Source organism: Alligator mississippiensis, chromosome 4 (assembly GCF_030867095.1).
Source record: "Alligator mississippiensis isolate rAllMis1 chromosome 4, rAllMis1, whole genome shotgun sequence".
NCBI lineage: Eukaryota > Metazoa > Chordata > Crocodylia > Alligatoridae > Alligator > Alligator mississippiensis.
Window position 1 is genome coordinate 130,007,072 of NC_081827.1, and position 15,424 is coordinate 130,022,495.

A 15,424-nucleotide genomic window follows, 5' to 3' on the forward strand; every position below is an offset into this window, starting at 1 on the left:
AAGAGGGGTGAGCCATCTGAAAGAAGGGCAAGAGCATAACCTGGGACCACCTTCCTTTTCATATGAGAGTTGATGACATCAAGGTTTGGCAGGTAAAAGAAAAAGAAGAGTATCCAGGGAGCCTGAGTAGGTAGGAGCCACTTGGCCACTGGTAGACAACATGGCCACCCCTGGGCGCATGATTCTGTTACAACCTCAAAGAGTCAAGTAAGGAAAACAAGCTCAGTGCTGCTCAGAGCTTCCCCAGTGTTCAACCTACATTCAGCCTGTCCTGTATGCATCTTTAACCTTCTTTGTACCACACAACTTAGTGACAGATTTCATTGAGGCACTAGTCCTTTCAAAAACACATTTTTGCTAGGAAGGACAAATGTTTCTAGCTGCTGCTCTTGGGTGGTCATGTGACCATCAGGTGAATGTCTTTCACAAATAAGTCTTCATCATCCAATATGTAGAAGGGCAATAGCGTGAGTGCAGCTGAGCCAGCAGAGCTTTGGAGGTGACCTCAAACCTGGTCCCCTGACTCTTTTTATTCCAAATATGTGCTGCATAGCTGTTTTGGAAGAGTTTCTGAAACTCTGAAGAACTGACTTCTTCAAAATACTTCTTCCAGTCCTGCCAGTGAATAGGATAAAAGGCTTCTTGAGGAAGGGTGCTGACACCTTTGCAGCCTTTACTGCTCTGGAGACTCCTGATGGAACACCACTTCTTGAAAACACGGGAAAGAAGCTGTGGTCCCTGGTGCCCCCATATCCAGCTATTGTAATGGTCCACATAGTCCTTCATGCAGAGCTCTATGAACTTGTGGTTGGGTTCAAAGGAAAGGAAGGCTCCATTCAGTATATATTTGGACTGGATGCCAAATACATTAGTGAGGTTACCTAAGTTTTTAAGGACTATTAAGTCTGTGTCTAAGTAGATACCGCCAAATTTCCACATAATTGCAATTCTACAGGCATCAGAAAGGACGGCTAAGAAATAAGGTTCCCACCTGTGTTGGGCCTGTGAGTACCAGTCAGCCAGAGGTGTACCTGAAAACAGATCATCTAAGTCCAATGGCCGAATTTCCACATTGGGGAAGCAGCTCAGTAGGGATAACCCCCAGTGTTTTGGTTGGGAACATTTTTTATCTGCTAAGCCCTTCATAAGGATGACAACTTTGGTGTCAGGGTGAGCCCTGGCTGCTGATTCAACAGAGCACACAAAAAGAAAATGTGGGTTGATACGTTCTGAGGTCTCCACGAAGAATATATTCCCTGGTGTTGGAGATGGACTGACAGAAACAGATGGAGGAGAAGGTACAAAGTGATGGCAGTTCACTTCCAGAATTAAGTCATACAGCTGACTCTTGTTGGTATCCTCAGTGATTCTCCAGTAGAACATTATGTAGACAAAACACAGGAACTGAAAGGTGATAATGAACACAGCCCACAATTTGTGATGTGTCACCACCTTGGTGAGTTTTGGCATGCAGGCAGGCATTTTAGGCATTTTGTCTTTACCTCAGAGCCTTGTTTTTCCAATAAAAATAAGGAGACCTGAAAAAATATTAAAACCATACAATAAAAAATTAACTATGATAAATTAAGAACAATATAAACAGTGATAATAGGTTTACACAAAAACTTATGTTTTCCTTATGCAATTATTTTCTCTCTTTCCTTTCAAAATACAGTGGCTTACTTAATTATCATTATTCTATTTGTGTGGTGGTAGTACCTCAGGGACCCATTAGAGATCTTGGCTGACTGCTTAATCTCACTGTTTGCAATAACAAGAGGATGATCCCTGCCCACTGTAATACCACAGCACCAAATTCTGTCCTCTGTTACAGCTTCACAACTGTGTGCATTCTAGTGGGGAAACAGAAGTATAGAAAGGGCAAAATTCATCTTATTATTAGATTTTCCTATCATTTCCACTTGTAGCCTTCACCAGACTGATCTAGTAATAATTCTAGAGAGCTGGTAATTGGGAGCTGCTGCCTTCATAATTCTGCCATAATAATAATGCTGGACCCCTCAGAATAGGCACTTTGTGGAAAAGCAGCAATTGTTAGGTCAGGATATATGTGCTTTAGGAAGGAGAAGAACAGTCCTTTCTTTCCCAGTACTCAGTGCTAATGTGAGAAAAGCAGTTTTCATGGAGGATGCTGGTGCATGATTTCTTTTATCATAGAGAAGCTGCTGCACATCAGCTTCCACATAGTTCTTGACAGAACGCAACCTTAAACCAAGACAATTGGAGATGTACCATCAATGCTGCCTGTGGAAGATGCTTTGAATCCAGCGTGAAGATAGAAACACCAACATTAGCATCGTCTCACAAGCAAACACCACAAGCTTTGAGGTGATGATCATTTGACATCAACTTCACAGGGCTGGACCCATCATCCAGATGTCCAACTTCAGACTCCTAAAGCAAGTTTTATTCTCCCAGCTCAGTCAAGACCCATGCTGAGGAGCAGGGCAGAGAAAGCACTTATAAGGATGTTCTCAAGACCATCTTGAAAAAAAAAAAATGCAACATTGACATCAGTTTTTGAAAGCCTGTTGCCCGGGATTGCCCAAAATGGAGGAAGAGTCTGCTGCAAAGATCTTGCTACTTTGAAGCCTTAAGACAACAACAGAAGATGGAAATGTGGGAATGACAGAAACAGTGTTTTGTGGACCAAATCAAGAATCCAGAGCCACCAACCTTGCACAAAAACATGTGCCTGAGTTGCAATAGTGTGTTGATTCCAGATCAGCCTCAGCAGCCATCTTCTGACCCACAGGTAAGACAATGATCCTTGACTGCAAGAGATTGCTGCAAAGAAGGTAGTGCACGATCCCCCTCTGCTGCCACTTGTTCTTGCGCTAGGATATTTGCTACACTTAGCACGTTTTTCCATTTACTTGATGACAATCCACTACCTTGCCTTGGTTACATAGTCCAGAGTGAGAGCTTTTTCTGTGGTGCTTTTACCTTTCCAGCTTTGTTCTATTCTGCTCCCCTTCCTGACTTACTATTTATACCTTTACAGTCAAGATACTTAAATTTGAGTGGCATCATGAAACAGGTTGATGCCCCATGACCTTCAGCTTACCTGAAATCACCAGTTAGCAAGGAAGATGAAGCATGACAACTGATGACCTTTTACACCTCCAGTACTTTGGTGCTTGAGGAGACCTCGGGCACCACTTTCCTTTCCCTTCTGTCCATCAAATAGATGCTTTGCTCCTCTGCATTATTTTTAAATGTAAAGGAAACCTACCTATCCTTATCCCATATGATCAGATCAGGATATATTGTTCCCAGTTTTCCCTATGTAATGAGCATAATATGAGAGTCCGGGCAAGCTGCCTAGTAGGGGTGTGCAAAGTGGGCAGTAATCAATTTGGATTCAGCCCAAATTGGGGGACAGTGATTAGATTTGTTGATTCGGATCACTGTCCTGATTAGATCTGGCTGAATCCGAATCTGAAGATTCAATGCTGATTTGGGTAATCAGCAATTTGGCCATAGACACAGCTTTAAATGTTTTTTCTACATACCATGAGGTACCAGGCACGTCTCATGAACGCTGTGATGGTGTGACAGATGGAACGTCCCACAGGAGCGCAGGGGGGCCCCCTGTGTGCTAAGTGGCGGGCCTGGAAGTACTTTCGGTCCACTTCCAAGTGTGCAGGGGACCCCGGCTCGGCGATTGGCCGCAGAGGAACGAACCCTAGGTGCCTCCCCCAGACCCAGAAGGCACGAGTCACTGAGTTGGAAAGGAGGGCCCCCTGCCAAGCGCTTTGGGGACCCCCCGTGCTCCTGTGGAACACTCCATCTGCCCCACCATTTCAGCATTCATGAGCCACCTGGTACCTTGAGGTATGTAGAAAAAAACATTTAAAGCTGTGTCTGAATCATCAGATCTCTGAATCGATTCGGAGGGTTCCGATTTGATGTGGAGAGATTAAAGGGTCTCCTGATTCAGTTTGGATTCAGAGATTTGGTCGACGAATCGAATCAGCAACCGAAGCTTCGCACAGCCCTACTGCTTAGCTTAGTTCTCTGAAGTCCAAATGCTAGAGTTACCATAAAACAGATGTGTCCCTGACTCCTAGGGATGGACAAACAAGACTGAATTTAATTCCAAAACTATTCAAATACAATGTAAAGGGCAGAAACAATATACACCAGGACTTCACTTTGCAATGTATATACTAATTAAAATGAGCTAGAACCAGAGCGTCTCTCAGAGCTTGAATGGAATCTTTACTGTTGCCATCTTCTCTCTTATAAGCTGCATAAGGAATAGGTGTTTTAACCAAATCAATATTAAATATTAAATTGTTTAATTTAATTACATATAAAGGCATATGAGAGAGATTTATTTCCCCATTTCTCGCTTCCTTTCTGGTAAAATTCTTCAGTGTGTAATAAAAGTTAAGTCAATAGGGCTCTAAGTAATTTAAAAGGGTTTTATCACAGTTAAGCTACAAGTCTAAGATGTAATAGAGAATCATATATTGCCATTACAGATTTCTACAGAATGACTAAATAATTCCATCAAATACAGACTATTCTTTTCAATGGTATTTTCCAATTCAGGTCATTGCGTCTTTGCTGAGAGTGACCATCTTTAAATCATCTCGCTGTTTTCCCCCTTGTATTTATTTTTAGTGCTTCCCAAAGGTCCCAGTTTAATAGTCCTGCAGTACTGTGCTTTTTCATAGAGTGAGGAAAAGCTTATTTTCTCATCTCCAGCCAGTATACCTCAGCCTACCATGAAGGGATCGCCTCAGAGTAACCCTCAAAGAAAGAAGGGTAAGCTTCTAGGACTTACTACCCATTTACCACAAGGTAAGAGCATGCACACAGACAACTGTCACAGAGCAATTGGTGTGCGGTAAGGCCCCACCCCCTCCTAACACTGTCATGTGTGAACCCTTAGAGAAGGGGTTAAAATTTCAGTCCCATCTGCACTAGGTGCATTCTGCTGGTATAGCTATACCCATGCTAGTATACTGCACTGGCAAAACACAGCCAGCATAACCTATTCCAAACTTGCCCCCAAGTAAAATAAGCTAATTTTCATGAAAGTTGCAAGGCTTCTGCCAGCATAGTTGTCAGTCAAAAAAAAAAAAAAAAAAAATCACAGCTCTTCACCCAATTCACCAATACAAGAGATGTGATACCCTAGCCCAATGTTCTGAATCTCACAGTGGCACAAAGCAAATGCTAAAGGGAAGAGTATTTATGCAGAGCCTAGCCAAACTGATTTGCACTCTTCCCCTTTTCCTCTTAAAGCTTCCAGCACTTAGAGGTCTAAGCAGTCCTAGTTCACAGGATGAAGATATACTATCATGTTTAATACCCAATGAATTTACCTTATACTCTTTTGAACCTGATTAAACTGTTGGCCATTACAACATTATAGTGGGTTAGCCCTGTTAGCCCGACCTAGAGAGCAGCTTCCTTATGAAAGCCAGTTAGGCTTGGTTCCGCTTATTTTACATGTGGAAGCAAACACAGCAAGCAACAACATAAATTAACATGCAAAAAACAAAAAGTAAAACCTCTAGTCCAGGGGTAGGCAACGTTTTTTGGTCGGGCTGTGTGGCTGCCAGCAGCTACCCCAGCTCTGGGTAGCTGCTGGAGCCCAGGCTGCTCCCAGCAGGGCTTGCAGGGTCCCAGCTGCCTGCTGGGAGCAGCCCAGGATCCTACCTGGCAGTAGCTCCCCAGAGCCGGGCCTGGCTGCAGCCGGGAGGCTCCAAACAGCTGTGCCGGGCTCCGGCATCACCTCTGCACCAGTGTGTGCAGGCATGCTTTGGAGTGGGCGGTGGGGGAGGGGCCTGAGGCAGCACAACCCTGGTCTCTCCTCAGCTCCTGGCTCAGTGTGGATGAACCTGGCACAGTTGTTTGTAGCCAGCCTGGGCTCTGGGCAGCTGCAGCAAGCAGCAGGCAGAGCACAAACAGCTGTGCCGGCTTATCACCTCCTTGCTGGGAGCGGGGGAGAGACGGGGGCTGCGCTGTCTCACGTCCCTCCCCCACCGCCTGCTCCGAGGTGCACCTGTACGTGCCGGTGCAGAGCTGATGCTGCAGCCGGCCCCAGCCCTGGGGAGCTGCTGCCAGCCAGGATCCCGGGCTGCTCCCAGCAGGCAGCTGGGACGCTGCAAGCCCTGCTGGGAGCAGCCCGGGCTCCGTCGCTGGCAGCAACTACTTGGAGCTGGGGCTGGCCGTGGCATGTCACACAAAATGGCCTTGCGTCACACGCTCGGCACGCGTGCCAGGGGTTGCCAACCCCTGCTTTAGTCTTTCTTGAGACTTAGAGAGAGGTAACCCAGGCCCTGTGCTTTTCCCTTAGCATATCAGCCTCTCCTCCCCTTCTCTCTCCCTGGTAGCTTTTACCTTCTAAGGACAGCCAGTCATCAATGTCAGCTGGCCCAATGCTCCTAGGCAGGCAAGCTATTCCCCTAACCCCCTGCAGCTGGGCTCAAGCCCTTGAATTATGCACCTTGTTACACATCCTCCCTCCCAATTTCTGTCATAGCATACTTTTGCTTCTGGGGAAGGAGCTTCCTGCTGAGATACAGAATGGGTGTTCTCCCTCCTCAAATTCTCGGGAGATAACTGCTCCTAGGCCTTGCTCCGAGATATGTGTCAGCATTATACATTCTTTTGTTAAGTTCAGGCTGGGCAGGACTGGTGCTGTTTTTCTGCACAGTAGCTATTTTACTGTGTTTCCAATGCTACCTCACATTTGGGTGACCACTGGATCTCTTACAGTGCTCCGTTCCATCACAGGTCAATTAACAGTGCTCCAATGGCAGCAAACTGTGGGATGAATCATCAGCAGTAGCTTGCCACACCCAGGAATGAGTTAACCTGCTTTTTAGTTGTTGGCAATGGTGATTCTACCAAGGCCTTTATTTTGTCAGTTAGGAGTCTGATTTTGCTTTTGCCAAGGATTTATCACGGATATCTAGTCTCCATGTACCCCAGTGACATTTAGCTGGTTTGGCTACAAGACCAGCTGCTTATATCAACCATAGCACCTCTCTCAGCCACTGAAGGTAGTCTGTCCATGTGTTGGCAAATATTACAACGTTACCCAGATATGCCTGGAGTATGCGGAATACTTTGTCTATGTAGCTTGGGAACACCCGGGGAGTGTGCCCTGTCTTCTAATGGCAGTGGTGGTGGTCAGGCAGGGTGCTGAGGAAGGGGTCAGCTACTAGAGTGGCTTCCCTCTCTATAGAGCTAGGCCAAAACCAAATACAATTTATGTACAATTTATTACAAGAATAAATACAGATAATATAAAACAGAATATTTACAAGGCTTAACATATATGCATACTCCATAATTCACATAATACCAAATATAAACCAAATAATTTATAACCTATACAACACAATTAACACATAGGGATATTAACCTATATAACCCAAGTAACTTAACCATAATATTTCTTTAAACCTTCAGTACCAGTAACAATACCAATATACACATTGAGGCATTAAAACACAGAAATCGTAATAAAACCCCTTAAAGAATACCCCTAGCTATATAGCCCTTAACATGACAACCTCAAAATAGGGAGTGCACTCAGCACCTCCCTGAGAGGTTTCCCTGAAGCCCCTCCCCTTTAGGGCCCTGGGATGTGGACACACCCATCCTGCAATGGAGGGTGGAGGTGGCAGACCCTCCTCACCCATGTCAGCTTCCCCTGTGGGGCCCGCTTCCCCATTAACTCACACTTCCTCTCTGGAGAAGTCAAGGCTTATCCCCGGTGGCCAATCCCGCAAGAGCCTCTCCCCAGCGGTGCCTCTGGCTCTCCTTGACAGCCTGGCACCCTCCACTGAGCACCCAGGGCACTCTTGCTGGAGCCAAGCCCTTGCAGGCTCCGATTCCCCGTCTCACACCAGGGGTTTTCCCCTTTCCCGGGCCCTGGTCTGGGAATTGGGACTCTTTTAGTTAAAGGTGGAGCCACACTGCGGGGCTCCGATCACTCAGCCTTGGGCTGGGGCTAACATGAGCAGCCGTGAGCTGCTTCCAAGGCAGTTCTCCATATGCTGATCTGCACACCGTGCGGGGCCTGAGCAACCATGAGCTGCTCCCAGGGCCAGCTCTCAGTCTGTGCTGATCTGCACACCGACTGCTCAGCCACTTGCTGGGTTCACAGGCTCAAACTGCCTCGAGCGGCTCCTAGAGCCTGATCCCCATGTGCCAATTTGCGCACCGCTGAAGCTCAAGCACGGTCCCGAAGACGGCTGTCTCTGGAGCTCCTCCCTCCTCACCATCCCTCGTCGTCTCTCTCCAGCCTGCTGAGCACACTCCCCCTTTATACTCTTCAGGGGCTCCATCCCGTAAGTTCTCCAGACCTGGCTAGTGCAGTTCCAATTCAGGTCCAGCTGCTTCTTGCCCCCTTCCTTCGGAAAAGGGTGGAGCATTGCTTCCCTTGTGCTGCCTCTGGATTGGTGAATGGGCTCCATCAATCAAACAGCAAACTGGGACTCAACCCAAGCTTCAAAAAAGTAAGCATGCTACATCTGTTAGACACTTGAAGGTTGCCAGGACTCCTTGTAGACCAAAAGGTAGAGTTCTGAAGTAGTAGAGTCCCCAGGGCATTACAAAGGCTGCGATTTCAAGAGGACTAACACGCCCTGGGGCTGCCTCCCATACACCAATTCAAAGGGCGAAAAGCCCATGGAGGAATGTGGAAACTCTTGAATGGTGAGCAACAAGTATGGTAATAATTGGTCCCAATTTCAAAGCTTCTCTGATACACGTTTCAGTGTTTGATTAAAACTTTAGACTAATCCATCCAAGGGAGATGCATAAAATGCCCCGCCATGACGTTCTACTTGCGCTTCAAGTCCTGGAATATGCATCGTATCACACCTCCAGTCCACCCTCTGCCTGCACTGTTCCCTGCCAGGCCTTGTTGTTATTGAGGAGTTCTTGAATTAGAGGCAGCTGCAGACAGCTGGTTCTTCCTCTACGTTGCTGCCGTGTCCCACTTACAGGCTCTCCCATTCCCCTTGTTCCACTTTCCTTTGTTTTGACTGGCAACCTGTATTCCCCTGGCCGTTCAGTCCTGGAGTAACTGATTTTTATATGTTTAATGCTAGAGTTGGCTGAGACACCAGTGTTAGCCATTTACCCAGTCTCCTATTGCAACCTGTGATTTAACAGTTCATTAGTCCCACGCTTTGACAAGGATATTGTGTCTTTAACAGTCTCTCACCCTGTCTTGAAGTCTTCCTGTTCTACTCACATTCTTCCCCTTTTGGCTGCTCTCAGGCTCTCACCAACAAGCAGCTTCTCTGGCTCAGTCTGCAACGACTTTTCAAATTTTTCTCCGTCTTATCATTGCAGGATGCAATCATCCAAGTGCTGGGCCGGTCTCCTCTGCACAGCTGGTCTGCTGCATCTTCAGAAGTTTGGAATATATGGAACCCCTCTCTTACTCCTCACAAGCTTCTACCCCTCCTGTTGCTTCTTGCTCCCCTTTTATTTTCACTGGCTGCTACCTAGATCTTAATCACCTCCCTCCCCTGGAGGCTCCTATCCTTAGCAGTCCTTGGTTCTTCCTGGCTCCAGTGACTCTTAAAGGGGCTCTAGCCCCATTTTCTTGGCAACTTTCTCTTCATTCTACTCCCTGACCAGTAAAAAGGCTTGTGTTCCCTGTTACAGAATGGTATACTGAAGTCTTTCCTGATTGGACTTTAAATAAGCCCAAGACCTCTTGCAGTAACTGGGACATGAAGGCTGTGCCCTGGTCTGTTAAAACCCCTCTAAGAATGCCCACCTGAAAGAATATACATAGTAGCTCAGAGACTACTGTTTGTGCTGAAACCGAGTGGATCACTGGTAGTGCATGGTAAAGTAGGTCAGGAATAGGATGAACTTGGATCCCCTTGAACTGGGCTTCAGCAGTTCTACAAGTCCACACTGACCCAAAGTATGGTGACCAATTGGATGGGTACCAGTGGGGCCTTACAAATGAGCTGGGAAGCAACCAGCAGCACTCAGAGCAGGATGCACAATAGCCCTTGATTTTTCTGGTATACCTCAGGTCAAAAAAAACTCAAAACAAACCTCACTAACACTCTACCCAAAGTATTTTGCACCCCCACATTCTCCCCCCCCCCAATGGTACATTATGTACCAGCTTCAAAACCCGGTTGCGGTACGGCTTTGGGACTAATAGTTGGGACTGCCAGGCCCCTGTGATCTTATCTTTGGACACCATCCTCAAGTGGTCTCCCTACAACTCAAAATGGGGGTCCTGGGCTGTTAAGCTTGCATCCGCTACGGCTCCCATTGGCCTGACTCAGTTGTCCATTGAAGGGCATATACTGGGTCTTCCCTTTGGTCATGAATGAAATCCTGGCCTTCTGCTACCTGATCCAGTCCACTTGCCTGAGGTTCCCTAACCCTCTGCATCCTTTGGAGGGGGGTCCAGATTATATTGAACTCTGACCCCTTTCCCTGACCATTTCCTCTCACTGGTGAGGGCCTCCTGCCTGACTTGCGAGTGCTCTTGGCATGACCTGGGTCGAGGTCCAAAGAGCTCAGGATCTGAAAAGGGAAGTATCTCCCTTAGTTCTGGTTCTCTGAGATTGGGGTCAGCCTGACTTGTATCCACTCTTCAGGCCAACTGTATCAACTTGGCCATCAAGTCCCAATCTCACCTCACCACCACAGGGCTGGCCACCACAACTCGCATTACCTTCCTGTCCCCCAATGGTCAGTCTTAGGCAGATTATAGGGTAGGGTTGAGTATCCCCATGAATGCACATGACATACACACATTGACCTACTGGGATGTCTGCTGGATTCACAAATTGCTCATGGACAAAAGGCCTGTCCAGATCCTGAGTCAGCCCCACTATATGGAGATTCTCTACTTTAAGGGGATCACATATCCCCTTAGGTCTGGGCTCTCCTGCCTTGCCTCCAAGACAAAAGCATGAATATAACCACCCACAGATGGATTGTGGGTCTGATATCAATGGCCCTTCTCTCCACATTGAAAACAAGTAATGTGAGCCTCACTTTCTCCTCCTGGGCTGTGGGGTTGTCTCAGGTTGCTTTCTTCTCTGGAGGGGTCACTCAAGGACCCTCCCCCGGCTCAGGTCTCAGAGGAGATGGAGGCAATGCCCTACCAGAGACCTTAGAGACCCAGCCTGTTTTCCCTGTAGTCTTGGCTTCCTCAGGTTTGTAAGTGGCTGGCTTCCTCAGGGATCCTGACAGTCTACTTCTACCCCCATGAAGTCCTCTATTTTCCAGGTGTCTTCCTCTAAGCTGGCTACCCCATGGTGATGCACCCACCTCTGGGCTTCTACTGGGAAGATGGCATAGAACTGTTCTAGGGTCACCAGTTTTATGATCTCTGTAGCTGATTTGGAGTCCAGATTTAGTCAGCAGGTGCACAAGTCATTTAACTTCTGGGTGATAGCTCAGGGCCATGCTCTGGTCCAGTGTGGCTGCTTTGAAGGATCTTGTAATCCTGAGTTCAGTCTGCTTCTAGGGCCTGGTCATGGCCTGTGCCTCCCCAGTTAGCAGCAGGGCTACCCTTACAGTCCACACATGTCCTGTGACCACTAGATGGTCCAGATGGTCTCTGCCATCTGTTCAAAAGTTGTTAGGAAAGCCTCTGGGTCATCACCAGGTCCCATCTTGGTGAGGACTCTACCATCTATCTTTTGAGAACCAGGTGACTCACCAACTTGGGTGGGGGTCTGTCTTGACTGCAAATGCTGTTTCAGGAACTCCTGCCATTGCTACTGCTTCCTTGGAATTGCTGCTGCTAGAGTTAGAGATGCTGAAACAGCTGCTGTGGTTGCTTCTGCAGCCCCTTCAGCCGTTTTAGCAGGGCTCCTGTCTCCATGGCTGGAGCTAGATTTAGTTTGCATGTGTTCTCCACCACAATACTCCACTACACTACTTTGGTCATGTGAGCTATCCCACCAAGTCTCTGCTATTCTAATCACATCATAGTTCAACAACTGTGAGAGGACTTCCAATTCTTCTTGCTATTTCCCAGGCTCTGTGCATTTATGTATAGACACCTGAGGTAACTAGCCAATTGCCCTACTTTCTCAGGAAGAATGAGAAGGTCTTCCCTGTTGTCCCCTCCTGCTTGTGCTTCCTCCAGGTCATTTGCTTCCCCACTTACTTCAGGGTTTTGGTCTCTATCCCCTAGAAACGCTAGTTTAAAAAAGCCTCTTCACTAGTTCTGCAAAGATGCCCTTCCATCTGTCAGGTAGATTCCATCTCTTCCTAACAATTCCTTTTGATCTGCTCAGGGTCACCCTGGCAGTACCACTGGGGCTTACATGGATGCACAGCATGGGGTGGTAGTCTGAGGGCCAGATGAGTCTTGGTAATCCTTCCATGACATCTTGGATCCAGGCTCTGGGCAACTAGCAGACCTTCTGAGACAACAGGTCAGGCTGGCAGATGGATGCTTAGCAAACTGTCTTGTAAGGTAGCCTGTTTTTGCTCCTTGTTCTCAAAAGGTTCCCTAGTCCCTGATTCCTTTCACCAAGCTTACAATGAAGCAAAGTAAGAGAGATTCCAGACAAACTCCCTAGTGAACTCTGCCTCGCTCAGGACTCTATTTAAGCAAGGGGCATAAGGGGTCAAACTGTTGAGTTTTATCTACTTACACTAAATATTTGTGAGTTACATATTTTTATTAAAGAAAGAGCTTACGTTAAAGGCTCACCTTCAAAGAGGGAGGTGACAAATTGACCTGGGAACTGCTTGCAAACTGCCCTGTTTGCTCACTTGGGGAGTCTCCTTTTATACCCACCTGGTCCTGAACTGGTTCTGCCCCCTTGTTGGGGCTTTTGTCAGGCACAAGCTGAGATCAGATCACCCAGTAATGACCAGTGATCCTGGTTTTCTCTGTTAAAAAAAAAAATCAAAGTTCTCTGATTAAATCCCAAAACCCCACATTTTTCCATGATTAAAATGAAGTGCCACTATATATCAGTTGAACACAGTGTTTTATTGATATATTTACCATTTTAAAGCAATTGGGAAACCTACCAGTGCCTCAGTTATTATAATAAAACCAATTCTGAATACATATATATTTTGGTGTTTGATTTTGGCTTTTTTATCATGGAAAATCAGAGCTCCCCCTGCCCCCTTTGCCCACCAGGATGCAGGTTCAGCGGATCCTTTGATATAAATGCCTGAGGTCACTGTTAAGGGTTTGCATTAGAGAAGAAAAATGCCATAAAGGTAAGGGCTTTCTTGGCACTTTTTAGAGACTTTGGACAAAAGAACCTTGTGGACCACTGGAGTGTTGCAGGCAATATGAATGTGCAAAAGAACATAAGATAATAAAGGGAAGAGCTTTTATTTCCATGCTATTGGAGTTTGAGGTGTGGATTGAGTGCACCCTGCAACCACACACACTTCCAGTCAATGTAGCTGTTGTGCGCTAGGATGCTAAGAAAGTAGTGGCAGGGGTGGTCAGGGTTGGGGCTGGTGTGTGAGACTCATAGGATATCAAATGAGAGCCATGTGGGTACATGTTTATTTGGGTGGAGGAGAGCAAACTCCTTGAGTGTGTGTTTTGGGATCTCTGTGTGTATGAGGCAGGGGGACCTGAGGAGTGTGTAGCGGGGGAGAGTGGGGTATAGGGTGGGGCAGGTGCCCCTGAGGGGAATGTGTAGGGGGCTCTAAGATTGTGTATGTGTACAGGAGGAGGGCAGGGGGCCATGAGGGGGTGTGGGGAGGCCATGAGAGGAGGTGTAGGGGTGTGCGTGTAGGGAAGGAAAGGAAGAGGGCTATGAGGGGGTGTGTGGGGTGGGGCAGAGGGCCCTGAGGGGTGTGTGAAGGGCCCTGAGGCTGGAGGGGGGGCAGAGGCCCCTAAAGGGGTGTGGGAGGGCAGGGCCCCCCATCCCCTCTGCCCTACTTTCCCTCCTGCAAGCTTTGGGGTAAGGGCCCTCTGAACCACCCCTGGCTGACTCAGATTCTCAGGGTCCACTGCCTCCCCCTTGGGCAGCGCTTAGGATTTTCCACCCTTTTTACAATCAGCTCTTACAGACCGGAACTCTGTCAGCCTGCAGAGAGCTGTTTGCAGAAGGGCAAACCTGTGGTTTCCTTTTTCAAAAGGGAAAACCTGTGTTTTTCCTCAGGAAACAGAAAACTGGATTTCTGGTAATGACTCAGCTAGCAGCATGCCGAGTTGTTCAGAGCACATGCCTAAACACACAGCCCACTAAGCAAGCAGTCATGAACCCTAACACACAGACAGCCCTGGCTCGCTTACCTTCCCAGAGCAGGATCTGATACCTGGTGCCCGGCTCCTCTTCCCCTTCCCCTTCCTCCTCTTATTCGCAGCAAACTGCCTTGTTTGCTGTCCCTGTTCACTCATTCCTGGGTTGTTCCCAGAGCCTCCTTTTATACCCTGATGGGCCTGGACTGGCTCTGCCCCCTCATTAGGGCTTTTGTCAGACACAGGCAGCAATCACCGAGCCATGACTCAGATAGCACTCTCAGCTGCTCAGAGCACACGCCCATGTTCCTGTTTTTGTGGATTTCAATTCTGTTAAAAGAAATTTTGTTCATATTGTGTCACTGGTTATAGTAATATGATTTTGTTTCTACATGCTGCCTTCTATATGTTTTTAGTCATTCGAAATGTATTGTAAATGGAAGTCATTCTAAGTGTGGTGTTCAGATAAGATGGACAACACAATGCTTTTCTTTCTAAACATCTCTTTCTCTGTGTAAGGGCTAGTTGTATGAGCTTTGCAAACCTAGTGGGAAGTAATGGATTTTTTTTTTAATTGAAATTATCCAACAGGTCAATGTCAGATCCCAGGCTGAGATCATCTAGGAATTTCCAACACCTAGGAAAAAGCCAATCTGCTTAATGATTACTTTGTGTTGGTTTTTCACTAGCCCAAATGGACCACCCTGCCTAACATGATGTGGGATGACCAGGGTGAGGGTGAATATATGCCCACCATTGGCATAGATCTTGTGAGGGAGCATCTTGAGAGGCTGGATTCCCACAAATCAGCTGGTCCGGATAGATTGCACCCAAGAATGCTAAAGGAACTGGCAGACATCATAGCGCAGCCACTGGCAAAGATATTCAAGAACTTGTGGTGCTCAGGCAAATTACCTGAAGATTGGAAGAGGGCCTATGTGGTGTCTATCTTCAAGAAAGGAAGGAAAGAAGACCCAGGAAACTACAGGCCAGTCAGTCTGACCTCAGTCCCTGGGAAGATCTTGGAAAAAATTATCAAAGAGACCATTTTTGTCAAGCTAAGAGAAGGCAACATTCTGAGGGATAGCCAGCACGGGTTTGTTGCAGGTAGGTCTTGCCTGACCAATCTCATTTCCTTCTATGACCAGGTGATGTATCACCTGGACAAAAGGGAAGAAGTTTATATCATAATTTTGGACTTTTAAA

General features: G+C 47.1%; 1 protein-coding gene across 1 annotated transcript; it reads right to left on the reverse strand.

Moving 5' to 3' along the window:
• Window positions 1-323: 323 nt before the first annotated feature.
• On the reverse strand, window positions 324-1,533 carry A4GALT (alpha 1,4-galactosyltransferase (P blood group)). The gene has a single exon (XM_006271870.3). The coding sequence runs from the start codon at window positions 1,489-1,491 to the stop codon at window positions 424-426; it is 1,068 nt and encodes a 355-aa protein (XP_006271932.1). The 5' UTR covers window positions 1,492-1,533; the 3' UTR covers window positions 324-423.
• Between the last annotated feature and the right edge of the window lie 13,891 nt (window positions 1,534-15,424).

Coding starts and splice junctions, on each gene's coding strand:
- A4GALT (XM_006271870.3), bottom strand. CDS start 1,491: ATGCCTAAAATGCCTGCCTGCATGCCAAAACTCACCAAGGTGGTGACA.